The 18,625-nt window shown below is 38.9% G+C and overlaps 1 protein-coding gene across 1 annotated transcript in view; it reads right to left on the bottom strand.

Annotated features, from left to right (window-relative positions):
* LOC120027655 (cadherin-12-like) overlaps positions 1-10,227 on the bottom strand; it is a 115,639-nt gene extending 105,412 nt beyond the window's left edge. The window contains exon 1 of the mRNA XM_038972650.1: positions 9,982-10,227. Coding sequence (XP_038828578.1) covers positions 9,982-10,227 — 246 coding nt within the window. The remainder of the gene's footprint in view (positions 1-9,981) is intronic.
* Positions 10,228-18,625: the final 8,398 nt, after the last annotated feature.

Raw genomic sequence — 18,625 nt, 5'->3', positions numbered from 1 at the left:
TCCACAGGTGCATGTTCATTAATTGTTCATGGTTCATTGAACAAGCATGGGAAACAGGGTTTAAACCCTTTACAATGAAGATCTATGAAGATATTTGGATTTTTATGAATTATCTTTGAAAGACAGGGTCCTGAAATAGGGACGTTTCTTTTTTTTTGCTGAGTTTATGTTCTCATCTAGGCTTAGTCATTGGTTGCATCCAAAATGGCACAATATTCCATATATAGTAGACTACAGGAAATTGGAATTTTGGATAAAGACATTGTGATATTATTCATCTTTGTTCAGGTACCAATTTCTTGAGCAGGCCCGGTAAGAGATACTGATTGTAACATTAACCATTTTGAAATATGTTCCAAAGCCGATTCAAGCAGAACCCATTATTAAAGTGGACAAAAATATATGAACATTTAATATATTTGCAGAGCTAGATGAATGTCATCATTATCTTTCATTTTAGCTCCTCTCCTTTCACAGAGCCGTGCTATATTCATCATCAACATACATTACAATTGTAAATGCCATCAGCTCCTTAACACATTGTAATGAGCAATGAAATTACTGGCAGACCTGATGCATTATTATAGGTACAGTAATCCGTTCAAATTACTTCACATCTGCATCCATTAATTTTTTGGGCACTGAGTCTTTGAGCAAAACACTGGAATGAGATTAAAGTGGTTTTGTTTAAAGAATATAAGAACATCATTACAGTTAGGAGTCTAATCCATATTCATTATGACATTTCATCCCTACATTCAAACATATTTCCCTAATTCAGAATATACTGTTTCACAAATCATGAAATGTAAATATCTAATTGCTGCATGTACACCACACACAACATCTGACATGCAGAGTGAACAGCCAATATTGTGTCCTCAATTCACTCTCCTCTGTGGTTCCATAAAGTACTGTATTATATCAGACATCCATTTAATGCTTTAGGCATGCTTCATGGTTAGATCAACATGATAATTGTCAACTACTTTGCTATGTCTCTATGCATGGCAACCTTGATTAGCTTGAAGGCCATTGAACAGACCTCTCCATGATATTGCATGGTGCAAGACATGCAAGCTAATGACCCTGTGATTCTAGGCTAGTAATTAAGCATTGGCTCTCAACCATTAACTCATACAATTGAGCTATTTTACTATAGTGTCCACTGGCCACAAATTAGTGGTTAGGGGGACAGGCTATTCACCCATGCATTGTTTTACACACGTATGCAAAGCAGGTAAAGCCATGCTACTGTTATAGGCTTCCCATTATCATTGATTGCAATGTTGAACGCAGTGTGTGGGATAATAACAATGAAGTGTCTGAACCTCAAACAGACCGGCATTGAAAATCTCTCTTTGGTGTTGGGAGACGTGGTGATCAATCACACATGAGTCTTCTTGGAAAAAGTTTACAACCTAATGATAGGTTTTCACTAAAAGATTAAATTGCAGACCCAACGCCAGTCATAAATCGTGGCAAAATGTTGGAAGAAACTGGCAAGGGGAGAGCCATCAATAAAATGAAGAATTGCAAGTTCCTGTCAGCCCAGCACCACGCAGGTAAACAAGTAGTTGGGAAAACACGGCTGCCCTTTCCAACAAACACTTTTATTGACTCATATTCAAATGAGAGACCTTTACGATATGTGGTGAAGAAGAAAACGTGGTATCGGACCATACTGTCAATGCAATTGCACACTATCACATGTAGGTATTGCATTAAAAAAAATATATATATGACGTATTCGTATAATGAATGTCCTCAGATTAATGGCGATATTCCAATGTAATCAAGCCTCTATACCAGGGAAGTCAAACATACGGGTGGTTAGAGTTAAAAATAAACAAAAATAAATTATACATATAGCCCTTGTTTGGGGGGTTCAAACTCAATAAACTTTAAAATGGCTAAAACCAAATCGAAACTATGTAGAAATTATAATGGACCTGCAGTGGGAATGATACTCATTCCCTCCACATTGTATTCTATCACATTTTGTTGCATTACAAAGGGTGATTGAAATAGATTTAGTTGTGATTTTAAAAAATGTGTCATTGATCTACACAAAATACTCTATAATGTCAAAATTAAATAACAATAATAAAGTTGTTACATACAGTACTAGTCAAAAGTTTGGACACACCTACTCATTCAAGGGTTTTTCTTTATTTTTACTATTTTCTACATTGTAGAATAATAGTGAAGACATCAGAACTATGAAATAACACATATTGAATCATGCAGTAATCAAAAAAGTGTTAACCTCTTTAGGATTAGGGGTGGAGTTTACACTTTTGGGGAAAATCGTTCAAAATTTAAAACGGCCTCCTACTCAATTCTTGCTCGTACAATATGCATATTATTATTAATATTGGATAGAAAACACTCTCTAGTTTCTAAAACAGTTCTAATTATTTCTCTAAGTGAAACAGAACTCTTTTTACAGCCCATTTCCTATCCGGAAGTGAGATTTCCAAAATCGAGGTCTCTCTTCAAGAGCTTGTCTATAAAAGGGCATGTCACTTATGACTGTAGAAACACGCCATACGCCTTCCCCTGGTTGTCATGCGGAAGTGAGAGCAGAAATGAGGTGATTATCTCGTTCAGGGATTGAATACAACCTCTTTGATTGAGAGGACCGCCATTTATTTTTTGTTGGGAGGCGCGAATTTGGACCTGGTATCGCCTCCTGGAAAACCGTCGTTATTGATGAATATGATCTCTGGCTTCGATTTTATTCGATACATGTCACAATATCATCCTAAAGTATGTTTTTTCAATATAGTTTAATTATATTATTGAAATTTATTCGGGACTTTAGACGTGATGCGTTGGAGGAATTTCTTCAAAAAGGAGAGGTTAGAGCCGCACTGCCAGTGTGCTTGCTAATTCAAGAGGGAAATAGTTCGGACTGGACCCAAACAAAGACGGTTCTGAACAAAGGACCCCTTGTACAACATTCTGATGGAAGATCAACAAAGATAAGGACCCAATTTGGGATGCGATTTCATATATCTGTCGAACTGTGCTATCGCTACGTTTGCCTTGAATCAATGCTGTTTTGTGATAGCTATTGTAGTAAGCTAATATAACGATATATTGTGTTTTCGCTGTAAAACACTTAGAAAATCGGAAATATTGGCTATATTCACAAGATCTTTGTCTTTCATTTGCTATCCACCATATATTTTTCTGAAATGTTTTATGATGTGTAATTAGGTAGTTGACGTTGGTGTCTATTTACTCTGGCTACTCCCGTGCTATTTCTGACTGTAGCTATGATGGTAGCTATGATGGTAGCAGTAATGTAAAACTGATTTATAGCTCAAATATGCACATTTTTTGAACAAAACATAGATTTATTGTGTAACATGTTATAGGACTGTCATCTGAGGGAGTTGTTTCTAGGTTAGTTAGGTTGGTTCTAGGTTAGTTAGGTTGGCTTTGTGCATGCTACCTGCATGCTACCGGTGCTGTGAAAAATGTCTGTCTATCTTTTGTATTTGGTGGTGAGCTAACATAAATATACGTGGTGTTTTCGCTGTAAAACATTTTAAAAATCGGAAATATTGGCTATATTCACAAGATCTTTGTCTTTCATTTGCTATCCACCATATATTTTTCTGAAATGTTTTATGATGTGTAATTAGGTAGTTGACGTTGGTGTCTGTATTTACTCTGGCTACTCCCGTGCTATTTCTGACTGTAGCTATGATGGTAGCAGTAATGTAAAACTGATTTATAGCTCAAATATGCACATTTTTTGAACAAAACATAGATTTATTGTGTAACATGTTATAGGACTGTCATCTGAGGGAGTTGTTTCTAGGTTAGTTAGGTTGGTTCTAGGTTAGTTAGGTTGGCTTTTTGCATGCTACCTGCATGCTACCGGTGCTGTGAAAAATGTCTGTCCTCTTTTGTATTTGGTGGTGAGCTAACATAAATATACGTGGTGTTTTTGCTGTAATACATTTAAAAAATCGGACATGTTGGCTGGATTCACAAGATGTTTATCTTTCAAATGCTGTATTGGACTTGTTAATGTGTGAAAGTTAAATATTTCAAAAAAAATTTTTTTTGAATTTCCCGCTCTGCCTTTTCAGTGGAATGTGGGAGGAGTTCCGCTAGCGGAACCCCTATCCTATTAAACAAATAAAAAAAAATGTCTCATAAATTGCTCAACATCATAATCAAAAAATATCTGCTTTCATTCTATCACATATGACTAAAGTGCTGGGGAAACAACATACTGTACTGTTTTTTGTTTTTATCTATTTACTTCGCCCCAACGTCAAGCTGTAGTGTTCACTTCCCTATCAACTGTTGTCGAGGGAATACTGTGAAATTACACATGTTCTAAGTTCTCACTGAACAGGAAGTACCATCCATATGAAAAAATAAAAACAAAAAAAGAATTAAAATGTATTTTTACATAAATTAAATAGTTTACATGTGGGAAAAAAAATTATGTTTTCATACATTTTGAATACATCCAAATATATATTGAAATTTAAAAGCCTGTTATATGAAATGAAGTGCCTTTAAATATAGACCACATGTAGAATTCAATAAATCCGATTTTTTTTATATGAATAAAGACTTGCTTAAAGTGCAAAAATTAAGCATTTTGACACATCCCTCCATGCACCCTCGGTGACTTCTAAAAAGATTCTAACCACTTACCCCCAAGTTTTCACCATAATTGTAAAGCCATAGTTATTTTGTTGCTTTGACAAATTTGTTTCTGAAGATTATTATTTATTTAATGTGATTAGTGATTCATTTTAAGGTCAACCCTGTTACGTGAACTGTACTTTCGTTTCAATATGGTGAAACTATTCCTTTTTACATTTATTTTAAACGAAACATTGAACATCCAATAGTCAAATCATTGTGGAAAAGTAGGTGAGCTGGTTCTACTCTTTTTGGACATTTTCTGGTGTTTTGTGGTGAAAAACTGAGCAGGTCGGGCATGACACGTCAACCCTGTTACCCATAGATAGACAGGCTAGAAACGTTTTAACAATGTGAATCTTGCATTAAATTGCCCCTCCCTGTTGCATACAACAAAAATGTCATTCCCCCTGTCAGAAGGGGATTCATGGTTGATTTAACTAGTAATTACCAGTTGGATTTTTCCCAGATTTGGTAAATTACCACTTCCCACTTGGTTATAAACACAGCATAACACCGCTATCCATCTACTGTAGAGCTGTATAATGCCACTAATTGGAAGCACAAGACCTGGACCTACAATGTGACACATTGTGGAGTGTTGTATGATGTATAGATTTGTATAAATCAAAACAAAATCTAATTAAAATAATATTAAAAACAGCCTAGTGCCTGGTCTCACTAGATTGTTTTTCATTATTTAATCAAGAGAGGCACTTACTATATTACTTTTTTTAAATATCTCATAAGATGGGAAAACTTGTTTTTTAGGAAGTTGAACATGTGCTCTTTATGACAGCATGTAACAATTTGTAGTTTTTTTTTTTACTCACATCACAATTGAAATTATATCCCTGCCAAAGTTTTGATTTGGTGGCCCCAAAAAATATCCACATTGATCAAAAACCTAACGAGTTATTTAAGAAACCAAATTAGAAACCACTTTGGCCACCATGTAGACTAGATGTCATAGCAATGCATTTCTGGAATATTGTCAGGCATTACATGCATTTTTAGCATACATGCAAATGTATCTACATCTACTTCAAATACATTTTACGTGATGTTAAATATATTTCTTTCCATATGGGCACTATATATACAGTACAGTGGCTTTATGATAGCTAGCTTGCATGTCATTTCTGACCAGCACATTGCCTAAAGTGGGCCAAAACAGCCTGGTATGTCAGCTACTCTCCAAAACTACAACTTTTGTGGGACACAGTCATTCATAACCATTATAGTGATGTCTGCCAAGATGGCAAAAATAAATGTTATAGAGAGAGAGTGCATGCTGCTGAGTACAGCGGGGAGAGTTTAATAGTGATTGAGAAGAAGGAGCGGGACTTGATTTATGGCCTATCAACTGATAGCAGTTCTTCTTGCAGATAGCCATTGCTCAACATTGGGACTGAGGACATTATCTAATTGTTGAGTGTATCAGTCTTGTAACATTATCCCCCAAGGCTCTCCAGGCCTTTATTTCCTTGTAATAAAATGTTAAATTGTTGATCTGCTGCATATAGCTGTTTTTGTTACTAAGGCTGTGGTGTTTTTCGCAGCTTGTACAGACAGTAATGTAATCCCATAGATAGCAAACTAAGTTATTTTGTAATCAATGAAGGAAGATTTATGTTTGTATTTAATGTATCAAGTGAATGCATAACGGATTGCCCTCATAAAGTGCTGTGTGAAGGGCATTATAGACCAGCAGAGAATACCATTTTTGTTTTACTGTTTTAAATCTCTGTATATGGAACATTGCAGAAATTATGCTTTAGGGGTTTGCTAGTACTCAAAGTAAAAACAATGCAATGCCCCAAATGCTATTTATTTTTGCCTAAGTAAAGTCGAATGCATGCAAGTCATTGTTGTTTTATTGCGTTTATTCCTTTGACACATTGAAAAGTGAAAATGCAAACGTAGATTTTTCCTCCTCTGGCGTGTCACAGAAGAAAACAAACGTTGCTTTGCTTGCATTCATTATTCCGAAATAGACGAGAAGGCAGTTCTTGTGAAGAAGTCTTAAAACATTCCTTTCAGAATTTCCTTTCTTCCCTCTTCCCTGCCATTCCCTACTCCAGTAATATAACCATTTTATTCACCACAGAACTGTAGCCTTCATTTATTTGGATTGCAATACAAGTAGATGCAAACATGAGGGATGCAGTGTTATGGAGGTTTAAACAGGGGGCATCTCATTAGACTTTTTATTTTAAGTAAGATGGATAATGCTCATAGGGATGTTGTTGTTGTGTTATTCTGTTTTGGTTGTCAGAGATCGGCCTTTTGTGTTTTGGCCACTGCAAGAGAGTGTTGTCATTACTTTCTTGGCAGGCACACTTCTCTTGGACCAATTTCGATGTCTCGTCTAGGTTGGAAAGCAGAACCCATTCTGTAAATTAATTCAGATCTTTGGAATAAATCACAGCAGCCCTGAATTTTCCTCATAAGGCCTCCCCAAGTTGTGAATTCATGACATCCCAAAAAAGTTTTCCCATGAAGCCTTGATGACCTTCATCTGAGATTATCAGCAGGGCAAGATGACACAAAAACCTATTCATCATACTTAATTTGGAGTGAACATGTACAAGAGTCCTTCCTCAACCTAACCCATGGAGAACATTCACAAGATGGAATCATCTCTATGTCAGCAGGGGTATAATCAAAGTCCCATTAGGATATGATTTAGAAATAAACAAGAAACTCCTAGTCACTGACCAAGAAACCGTAATTTAGTTTTTTTAAACAGCGAGTAGCAGCAGTAACACCCTGTGTTTATTATCTATGCATAGTCACTTTACAAATTACCTCGACTAACCTGTACCCCTGCACATTGACTGGGTACCGGTACCCCCTGTATATAGCATCGCTATTGTTATGTAAATGTATTGTATTACTTTTTGATTATTTAGATATTTTTACTTTATTTTATTTAGTAAATATTGCATTAACTCTATTTCTTCAACTGCATTGTTGGTTAAGGGTTTGTAAGTTAGCATTTCACGGTAATATACCTGTTGTACTCGGCGCATGTGACAAATACAATTTGATTTGATTTGAGCAGCAGAGAGGAGACCTGGTCTGCTTACCAAATTGTACCCTATTCCATATTTAGCGCACACTGTGGGCCCTGGTTAAAACTAGAGCATAATATAGGGAATAGGAAGCCATTTGGGACACAACCCCAGGTCTCTTCTCTGCTGCTCATCCTGTGTCTGTTAGTACAAGTAGCTAGGCAAAGTGCATAAACAAGCTGGTTGTTGGATGTTGGTAAACTCTATTCTAGAATTTAATGCATAGTAATTATGTTTGTGTTCTGATGTGAATGTATTGCTGCAAAGTCTTGATGTATTATAGACATGCATTCCAGCCGCATTACAGCCCACTCTGGTCAATTACACTCTGGAAAATAAAACAGTAAAACAATAAACCATAATTATGGATATATTATGGATACAGTATCTGTACGAAGACTGTGCTTGATCTAAATCCCTGCAAGAAAAGCCACTGTCTGACATCCAGTTAATCAAGTGTCCATTGTCTAGGTAGCATACGCTCCGTTGGGTCTCTCATCCCGTGACACTGTATTTATTTGGTTGCAGCAGATTATCCCTCTTTAAGATTGTCCTACGGAAGGTTGAGGGACTTGATCTCCAAATGCCTTTGATATGGCAGAGAATCAGTCAATTATTTTGAAGCGGTGCAGCGGCCAGGGATTAAGTGATTTAGGAGTGCAGCAGACAGACAGTACCCGGACTGCTTTAGCCTGTGAGACTTCCACAAACAGTGCAGCGCGTCAGGGCTGATTGCAGTGGCACCGGGGTAGATAAGTCAGTCTTACTATTATCCTGCCTAAGCTAGGGGTGCCAAATTACAACTTCAGCCTTAAAACCCCTCTGAGTTTAGTTAAAGGATGTCTTAAGCCAGAGCAAGGAGAAAAAAACATATTGTGAATTGCAGACTTCATGCAATTCAGTTCAATACGGCCGGGTGTACACTACACGATTTTGGCCCCAATTTAGCCTTCCCAAACAAGTTTTTGAGATCGGAGACAAAATCCCCATGTCATTGCCTACTCAGAGCACGTGGCCATCACCGACACTTGTTTAATGTAAGCGGGTCAGAGATGCAATCTGAGAGCTACCGATCTCATCTTTGAGCAGTCCCAGACGTCCTGAAATGTTCAAACGTTGATTTTATCGGCACAAATGCTCTTGTAGTGTGAGATGTGCAACGACAAGGTATTAGAACGGTGATCAGCAATAGCCAATGATAGCTTGCCAGGGAAAAACCCAGTGAGATGATGACGGTGTTTCACATCACCCTGAATGTGTGGACCCTCGAGCAGGAGCAATTACTACTAGTATGCGTTTGTACTTGCCTTTAACCAAAGCATCAAATCGTTACAGATCTGAGGTTCACGAGCAATGTTATTAAATTCAAAATGTTGGCTAGATATTTCAACTCTGTATGGCAAGTGTGAATGTCTGACTGAATGTTTATGAGGCTCCTTTGAGCCACAACTTGTAGCTACATTAAATCTAATGAACATTTATTTTTGCGAGACAGCGTGGTATCGAGAATCCTCACGACCAAGTAAAGAATCTTTTAGTGTGTGACCACCGTCTGTGCCACATCGTTTAGTGTGCTCACCACTACGTTGGCAACACACAAAACTACAGGAAAGACGGTTGTTTAATATGAGAGGCTCATTGACGTTAGGGTTTTGAAAGTCGTGTAGTCTCCACCCGGCTTAAGTCTATGAGGTGCGTGTCCTCTGTCTTTTACTGCTGTCAGAATCCTCCCTCCCTAGTAACTAGGATTTTCTGACAGATTTACAAGAGCCATAATTTAAATGTATTCCTGCCGGGTCATTGATCCATTCACCACACGAATGCTGTGTGTAGCTGCAATAAAAATGTCTGTCTGTCATTGAAACATTGGCATAAATCCCAAAAAGAAGAAAGACATTTTTCATTGATTTTTCTTTCATTCATATCCTAATACACTCATAAAAAGAGACGTTTTCCAAACACAACCCATCGTGAGATTAAAATGGTCAGATGTAGCTCCAGGAGCGAAGCTAAGTAAAAGAGTGACAATTGGTAATAGCGGGCTATGTCAAGGGACATAGAACTCTATAATTCAAACATGCTCTAATCCTGGTACCACTACCAACGTAGCTCTTCTTCTCAACTCCATCCCTCTCTCACCCTCAACAATTTCTCCCGAGCTCTTAGCTATATGATTTATGACACACTCCCATGCAATACATAACACAACGCAAAGCATCCTTACCTTGCCCACGTACTGTGGGTCTGACCCCATGTACTCCTCCAGCACGAAGAACTGGTTCCATACCCAGCCCCTCTTGACTCTCTGAAACCCAGATGCCCCATTTCTCATCGGGCCCACCAGGCTCCTGGGATGCTCCTTTCCCAGACTGCTCCTGCTCAGCGGTGCGCCTGGCGGGCGTACAGGAGACAGGGAGCCTTTGTCGAAGACAAACCAAAGGAACAGTAGCAGGCAGTTCCTTGTAAGCATTGGCGGTCTGTGAGTTTGAGGTCTCCAAGTTAAAGTCCCAACAAATGGAAAGCCAGATCACAACTGAAAGAGGAAGGGATGCTGAATCCGTGGTGAAGGAGTGGACTGGACACAGCCAAGATTATGAGCCGCTGGCCGGGGTGGGTTGCCTGTCACGTTCAGCGATTAATGGAGCTCATCACCTGGAGGAGAGAAATCAGAAAGAAACGTTACGCTCCTTCGCCTGTATCCTTTATCTCAGTCACCTGTTGAATAATGTTAATGGGCCCCAATTACACAACACACAGAAAACAATGCTTGTGTCAAAAGAGAGCAACTCATTTTGAAGAAAAACTTTCTGCATGTTTGGTCAAAATGTCACCTTGAGTATAACAGAGTATGGAAAGAAATGACTATGGATGATCTTATAATTATGCCATAACAATTACAATTCTGTAATTTGACAGCTATACACACCTTTTATTTATTTACATTTTTTTATTAACTAGCCAAGTCAGTTAAGAACAAATTCTTATAAGACAATGACTGCCTACCCAGGCCAAACCCGGACGACGTTGGGCCAATTGTGCGCCGCCCTATGGGACTCCCAATCACGGCCCAATGTGATACAGCCTGGATTCAAACCAGGGACTGTAGTGAGGCCTCTTGCACTGAGATGCAGTGCTTTAGACCACTGCGCCACTCGGGAGCCCAAGTGAATGAACACTTTGGAGGTTAACAACAAATATTTCATCTTCCAGCTCTCGTCCTATTGAATATTTTATTTGTCCCGATATGATATTATCTACATACACCCACTTTACTGTTTCCACTGTATTTTCATTCAAATGCCATTTGAGCTATTGGAGATGGTTTAGAATTCCAAATGCGGGTGTGTGCCTATCTGGTAGTAGAAGATTAAATGTGCCATACATGCTTGAATGTGTATCTATTTTGCTATCATTCCTGCTTTATCCATCCAGGATATTTGTTAAAAAATGTAACAAAGTGCATAGTAGGAGTGTCCTTTTCAGCAAGCATCACTTGATACATGTTGCCTCCTGATAGTTTCAAAAGCTCTTAATAATAACCTTTTGAAGTGAACACATGCCAAAGGTACAATCTTATCATGTTTCCAGGTTTTACTCACCACACCATAGATTAGCAGGTGGCTACTACCTATGATGGAATAGAGAAACTATGCTTTTTTTTTTATCAGAGACCTTCATGGTGAAATAATCCATCAAAGGTCTAAATTCACACCAACCGTAAGGAATAAAGATTGTGACATAATTTATAAAACAAACAGTAGATTTCCCTGCTTTTGTTATAAAAGGGAGCGATCACAATTTAATTGAGGATGCCTGTTTTTGGCAAAGCAGTGTGCCACATGAAAACAACTTGATGAATAGAGGTCATTACTTGTCCCACTGCCTCCCCAATCATTCCAATTACACACTGGAATGAAAAGTTGTAAAAATGCGTCCCAAATGGCACCCTATTCCCTTCATAGTGACCTATTTTTAGCCAGAGCCCTATGGACACTAAATAGGAAATAGCGTACCATTTGGGATACATCTGGAGCCTTCTCCCCAAAAAACACAAAATAAACCCATCAGATAAGCTATCTGCTGTTCTGTGCTCTTAAATAACAGTCTGTGTGCAATTGGATGTGGGCTTAGTAGACTGTGGCGATGCCCGATAAAAAAATAAAAAATAAAAACATATCAGACCAGTGTCAACAATAACAGAAAGAAAACATATCAAACCAGTGTCAACAGAGAGACAATACTGTGTTTGTTTTTCAGTGTCTCTCATTCCTCCAATTATCACAGTCCAGTACTCACATCAACTAATACATGAGAAATACTATTTAATCCTGCTTTCATATCACCCATGCTAAGACATGCTTTACAACGCTTATCCATTCAACATGGCCATGGGCTAGTAGTGTAGTTTAACTTAAAATTTGTATACAAAGTACAATAATGAATTGAAATACCATCGATCCTAAGTGAGTATGTTAACACAAAACAAATATATATAATATGCTGTATATTTAACACAAACTATACGTTGTTCATAAAGCCATATTTTGAGGGCCTAGTTGTTCCCTAATACATGGGCCTTGTAACGGTGGTCCTCCTCCTCTTCAACCGAAAAGGAGGAGTATTGAGGGAACCAAGGCGCAGCGTAGTGAAATGACATATTTATTGAACACGACGGAAAAAACAAACTAAACTTGTATAAACAAACAAAACAAATAAACGATGCAGACAGACCTGAACGACGAACTTACATATAACGTGAAGAACGCAATGAACAGGAACAGACTACATAAAACGAACAAACCGCAAACAGTCCCGTATGGTGCAAACATATACACAGACACAGGAGACAACCACCCACAACGAACACTGTGAAAACACCTACCTAAATATGACTCTTAATTAGAAGAACGCCAAACACCTGCCTCTAATTAAGAGCCATACCAGGCAACCCATAAACCAACATAGAAACAGAAAACATAGAATGCCCACCCAAACTCACGTCCTGACTAACTAACACATACAACAAACTAACAGAAATAGGTCAGGAACGTGACAGGCCTGAAACTCATACACATCACTTTGAACCTAAACTACACCCATCATTGTCATTTGTCCTGCTTGGTAGTTTCCTCATAAAAAGCAGGGAATCTAAAATCCTTCAGACAGGAGTTTTGAGGTATAATTATGTACTCATTGCTGAAGCTACAAAGAATGACCTTAAAGAGTACCATTACAGTGAGAAGTGTAATACAATGGCCTGAAACTCATAGTTTACAGGCTACGTCAAGCCAGCTCGTCACATTATGCTGGTTTGCAAGCTGATGTATCATTTATTTTGGAATCCAGCCAGTGTGGGGATATTCAACTTTTAGTATTTTGAATCACCTGTATTCAAGCTGTTTCCTTTTGTAGAAAATGGATACAACAACCATATCTCTGTCACTAACAAGTACAGTCATGGGTGGTAACTATAATTTAATCGAAAAGCAAGACACTCTTGGAAATATTTGAAAAGGGCTTTACTCTAAGCAGTGTGTTAATTTAACATTGTTCCGGTGTCTATATGGGTTCACAGACAACACTTTCAGTGTTGGTTTTAATACTCTCAATGTCAAATTATTGTTGTTTTTTTACACTGGAGAATTTGCTGTGTAGATAATGATGTATTAGCTGAGAATCCTTTACCCACAAACAGTACGTTTACGTTGAACTTGACAATCTTCAGCATATGTGCTGTACATTATCCAATTGAATCAAGACGGACAGCACCTGAATAAAAGAACAGTTGAGCTAATTAGGCCCAATCATCAATTCAGTTAAGCAATTAAAAGATTGGATTTCACAAAACCTAGAAAATACAAACAAAATACTGTTGTTCTGGGCAAGTGGGACAAATAATTTTAACTAAACTTTGGCAATATATAAATGAGTGAACAATTGATTTGATCACAGAGCCGTATATGAGAATCAACCGAATGGGTTCAATGCCAATCATAAATTGAGCAACCATTAACATTATTTATACCATGGGCAAACCATTTAAAACACTCAAGCGTTCAACTATAAGTTGCTTAAATACTTTATGCTTCAATTGAGCTATGGTCTTGTTACAATGTGATGAAATGCAATGCTGCCGATTATACATTTTTATACTTTCCTGTCGTAGCATTTAAGCCATTGGATGCCAAAATAATAAACTAGAAGTCAATAATACACCCGTATTAAGAGTGGGAGTAGGAGTAAAAGCCATGGGAAATATACTCTGAATTGTCCATCAACAAAGGAGACAACTTAGTTTAGGATGATTCAACACCTGTCACACACTCTCTCTTTTGTTCCTTCCTAACGTAGTTATGAGTGATATAATAACGTGAGCACCAAGACTTTAATTGCATAACCACAACCCTCATTGACATCATTGTCTTTGATTAATTTCATTGACTTGTAACATTGGCGTCAGAGGGAGCATATTATACCAAGGTTACACCCCCATACACCCGGACATTTAAGTTGATACTGTCACTGCAGTATCTTAAAAGTCTAAAGTAATCTGCAAAGTTCCCTTGCAGAATCAGGATGAACTATCTCAACGAGGTCAGCCAATTGATCAGACAGGTCACTCCTTATTTAACAGAGACACAATGGGAAATGACTGTTCCCATAATTCCTGAGAATTTTGTCTACGCTCCGCTGTGCGTTCCTGGAGGGCGCTTGATGCATATTTAATGAGATAAGTTCATTAGCATGTGTCGGCCCTCGGTGCCAAGCCTTGACCCACCGTGTCTGCCTCAGATAACACCACGCAGCCGGCTGACAGCATTCTCACACATCACCTCCCATAATCAAAGAACATATGGCTCACCGAGCTGGTGGCGCAGATTGGGAACCGTAAGAGACCCTCGGAAAGTTACTAGTTGTCAAGGCCGTCGTAAACATGACAAACAGATAAACGGTATTGACTCTGGCAGAGTGAAAAAAAGAGAAAACTGTTATCGGGTTGAAGTTCTCCTTCTGCATATATTTTATTTTTTATGATGTGGAGGGTGATATTTTAATTGTGTCACCACCACAGGTGCGTTGCTGGGTGACATGAGTGTCGTCCTGAGGTGCAGAGAAGTCAAAGTTGTTTTAATAAGGTTAAGGACACGTCTGGACCAGATTCAAGAGTTTTAAAACAAGACATGACTCTCAGATGTCTTGTAATTTTGTTTATATTACAAAGTTTGGCCATGTTTCTAAGGGGACAGGTGTCAAAGACTTTTCAGAATATTAAATTTAGACGTACCATTATATGGTGGTTCTGCCTCCTGTAGCTGAATACACACTGTTATTTCTGTATAACAAATGTGACCCGATTCGGGAAACTAGGCGTATGTTGCAAGCCACAACTTCACAGGAGAGCCTTCTGAATAGTTTTTTTTCAAAGTGTGTTTTTTGGCAGAAATGCCTTCTCGAACATGTCAACTTTAATGTGCCTTAATAACAAATGTGTATGCCATCTGTAAATACGAATAAAATTGTTAAATTACGAGCCTTGTTGATTAAGCCACAGATAAAGTAAGCAACCTTCCCACTAGCCATAATTGGGCTGGACATGCCGAGACAGGAGTTCGGATTGGTCTGCCATATAGAGCGCTTCTGTCAATTTGAACGTGTCAGTCTGTGGTGGTAATTCTGACGAACGCCGCTTGTTTAAAAATGTATTGTGTAGTAGAGCTGCATAAGTGTTGCTATCCTCTTTCTGGAGGATCAAGTTTTGAAATCAGTGGAATTAGAGTATGAGAGTTAAAGAGATGGAGAAAACACCAGTATCCGGATTACATCTTCAAACTAAGGGAAACCATGGTATGGCATTCCTGACAGGATGCATGATAATGTATACAAGTAGCTAGCTACATTTTCAGATATTACACGCTTATAATTTTGACAGAAAGTGGTTTCATTTCAAGCTAAAGTGTACTGTTAGCTAGCTTGATAAAGTTAGCTGGCTGGCTCCCTAGCTGAAGTTATTATTCGTTTACTTTTCTAGTTAGAGCCTAATGTTAGCTAGCTAACATTGAACCTGGTTGGTGAGCTCCATGTACTGTGGCATTGTTGGCACTTTGTTCATTGTTGTTTAAATAGCTAACGTTAGCTGACTGGCTCATTAGCAAATGTTACGTGACGTGTGTGAACTTAAACGTTGTTTACCTAGCTAGGTTCATTGTTTACCTAGCTAGCTAGCTAACTATATGTCTTTAGCTAAAGTGTACTGTTAGCTAGCTCGCTAATGTTAGTTGGCTGGCTCCCTAGCTGACGTTATTATTAATTTCCTCGAGCTGTTTGCTGTTCTAGTTAGAGCCTAATGTTAGCTAGCTAACATTGAACATGGTTGGTTAGCTTCCAGCACTGTGGCATTTTTGGCACTTTGTTCATTGTTGTTTAACTAGCTAACGTTAGCTGGCTGGCTCGTTAGCTGACGTTACGTGACATGTGTACAACACCCGTTGAATATGGCCGGTGTCAGTAAAGGTCTGCAAAAAATGCATAATTAAATTATTGCCAGCAGAGCTGGTTAGGCTGTTTTCATGTTATCCAGAGGTAAACAAATGATCGGCCAGAGTGTCAAGTGTGTGCTCCGAGAGCGCTCCGAGATGGGTGGGGCTAACGCTTAATTAAGAGGGTGTGAACGATGGTGAATGGGTGTAGACAAGGAAAAGCTCTTCACTAAATACCAAAACATTCAAAGGCGATTTTCTCAAAAGTGAGTTTACAAGTTGATTAACTTTCAAAGCAGAATTAATTTCCCATTGTTCCTCAAATGCAGTGTATGATATACCATGTTGTAGCTCTGAGTCTCTACTTTTATCCAATGTAAAAAACACAATTTAGAATTTTGCTACATAAGACCGAATCCAGGTGGTGGGTCTCAAATATGGTAGTGGATCAGTGTGTGCAAATGTAAGTAATAAAACATATTAATTCAGTTGTTCTCTCAGGATAAACCCATGAGCAAATATAATTGGGGAGATAAAGATAAACATTAATTTCAAAATACAACAGTCATTTATTTTCTAGATGCTGTGATTCAAACATCTGCATGTTTCACTCTCTGAAGAATTCATCAGCCAATCATATGTCAGAAATGCATTTTTACTTAGTTAAGTCTCTCTCTCTCTATCTCTCTCTCTATGAAGCTCTGCATGAAAGTGTATACCGATTTGCTTTGTGTCAATCTGAGCTTGTTCATGTCCGTGCCGCATACTCATCCTGGTGCAGAACACAATGCTGCATAACAGCTGATTACGGGTCTTTCTCTGCACTGAAAACTCATCTGGTAATGACAGCAGATGTTTCAGGGTTCGACAAACTCAGCATAATGGTTAAGGCACAGAGGGAGAAACTGGAGTGAAGCTGTGGCTGGTGGGCTGGCACAACCCATACTGAATAAATATGAACAGGCATTCAGAGACACGACCCAAATAAGGAGAAAAACACCTCCAACATCAGTGGAGACTGTAGCCAGTGCAGTCGTGTTTACATCCGCCAGACCAAAGCAGGTCTTAATAAGCCTGGGAGCCTCCGGGACTAGAGGAGGAGGAGAACATAGCATTGGTGGAAAGGTAAAGAAGACGGGAAAGGAAAGGTTGTCAAAGAGAGAACACGTGTCAGAGGAGGACAAACTACCTGGAGGTTGAGAGGGGGAAGGTAATAAAAATGGACTAACAAATGTCCAGCCAGGCTACATAAATAATCAGAGAGTAAAGGGCCCAAAGGGCTGTGGTCAAAAGTAGTGCTCTATTTAAGTGATAATGCCCAAGAAGCTGGTGTTGGGAGGATATATTGGCACGGATGTTGTTAACTGTGCCAATATACATTATCCTCTAAACACCAGCTTCGAGGGCATTACCACCTTATACAACTGGTTAACAAGATATTTAAATAATGATTGACATATTTTCATTAAAAACGTTATTTTGATTAATTTATTCATACTATTTCATCCTTCCAAAAGATATAGTCCTGACAAAAATCTAGGCTTGCTACCCAAGCCTGGCTGGTCGCTGGTTCTATTGGTTCCATTGCTAGAGACGCGACCCAGTTGTTTGTTCTAAATGTTCCATTGCTTGCTAGCTAGCAAACTGCGTCTAACTTACAGTCAAGTCAAACAGTGCAGCCAGAACAACAATGAAGTAGCTTCATTTGCATTTGTTTAAGCTGTTTTCCAGAGACATTTACATCCATAACAATGAGGTAATGATGCACGATTTCACCTGGCATAGAAAATCTGCTCTCTAATTAGGACAATGTTGTTCAGAGGAGCCAGCCAACAACACAGCTAACACAATCACTTCAAACTGAAGCTGGAAAGACTTCAAACTAGCTGTACTTTGTTTAGTTTTACCTGTTTCTATTGATGGTTCTTGATGGAAACCTGGCACCATCCCTACGGTAAAGCACGGTGGAGGCAGCACCATGCTGTGGGGATGTTTTTCAGTGGCAGGGACATGGAGACTAGTCAGGATCGAGGGAAAGATGAATGCAGATCCTTGATGAAAACCTGCTCCAGAGCGCTGAGGACCTCAGACTGGGGCGAGGGTTCACCTTCCAATAGGACAACGACCATAAGCACACAGCCAAGACAACGCAGGAGTGGCTTCGGGACAAGTCTCTGAATGTCTTTGAGTGGCCCAGCCAGAGCCCGGACTTGAACCCGATTGAACATCTCTGGAGAGACCTGAAAATAGCTGTGCAGCTACGTTCCTCATCCAACCTGACAGAGCTTGAGAGGAACTGCAGAGAAGAATGGTAGAAACTCCCCAAATACAGGTGTGCCAAGCTTGTAGCGTCATACCCAAGAAGACTCAAGGCAGTAGTCGCTGCCAAAG

Source organism: Salvelinus namaycush, chromosome 33 (genome assembly GCF_016432855.1).
Source record: "Salvelinus namaycush isolate Seneca chromosome 33, SaNama_1.0, whole genome shotgun sequence".
NCBI classification, from domain to species: domain Eukaryota; kingdom Metazoa; phylum Chordata; class Actinopteri; order Salmoniformes; family Salmonidae; genus Salvelinus; species Salvelinus namaycush.
This window is presented reverse-complemented; position numbering and strand designations above follow the sequence as displayed.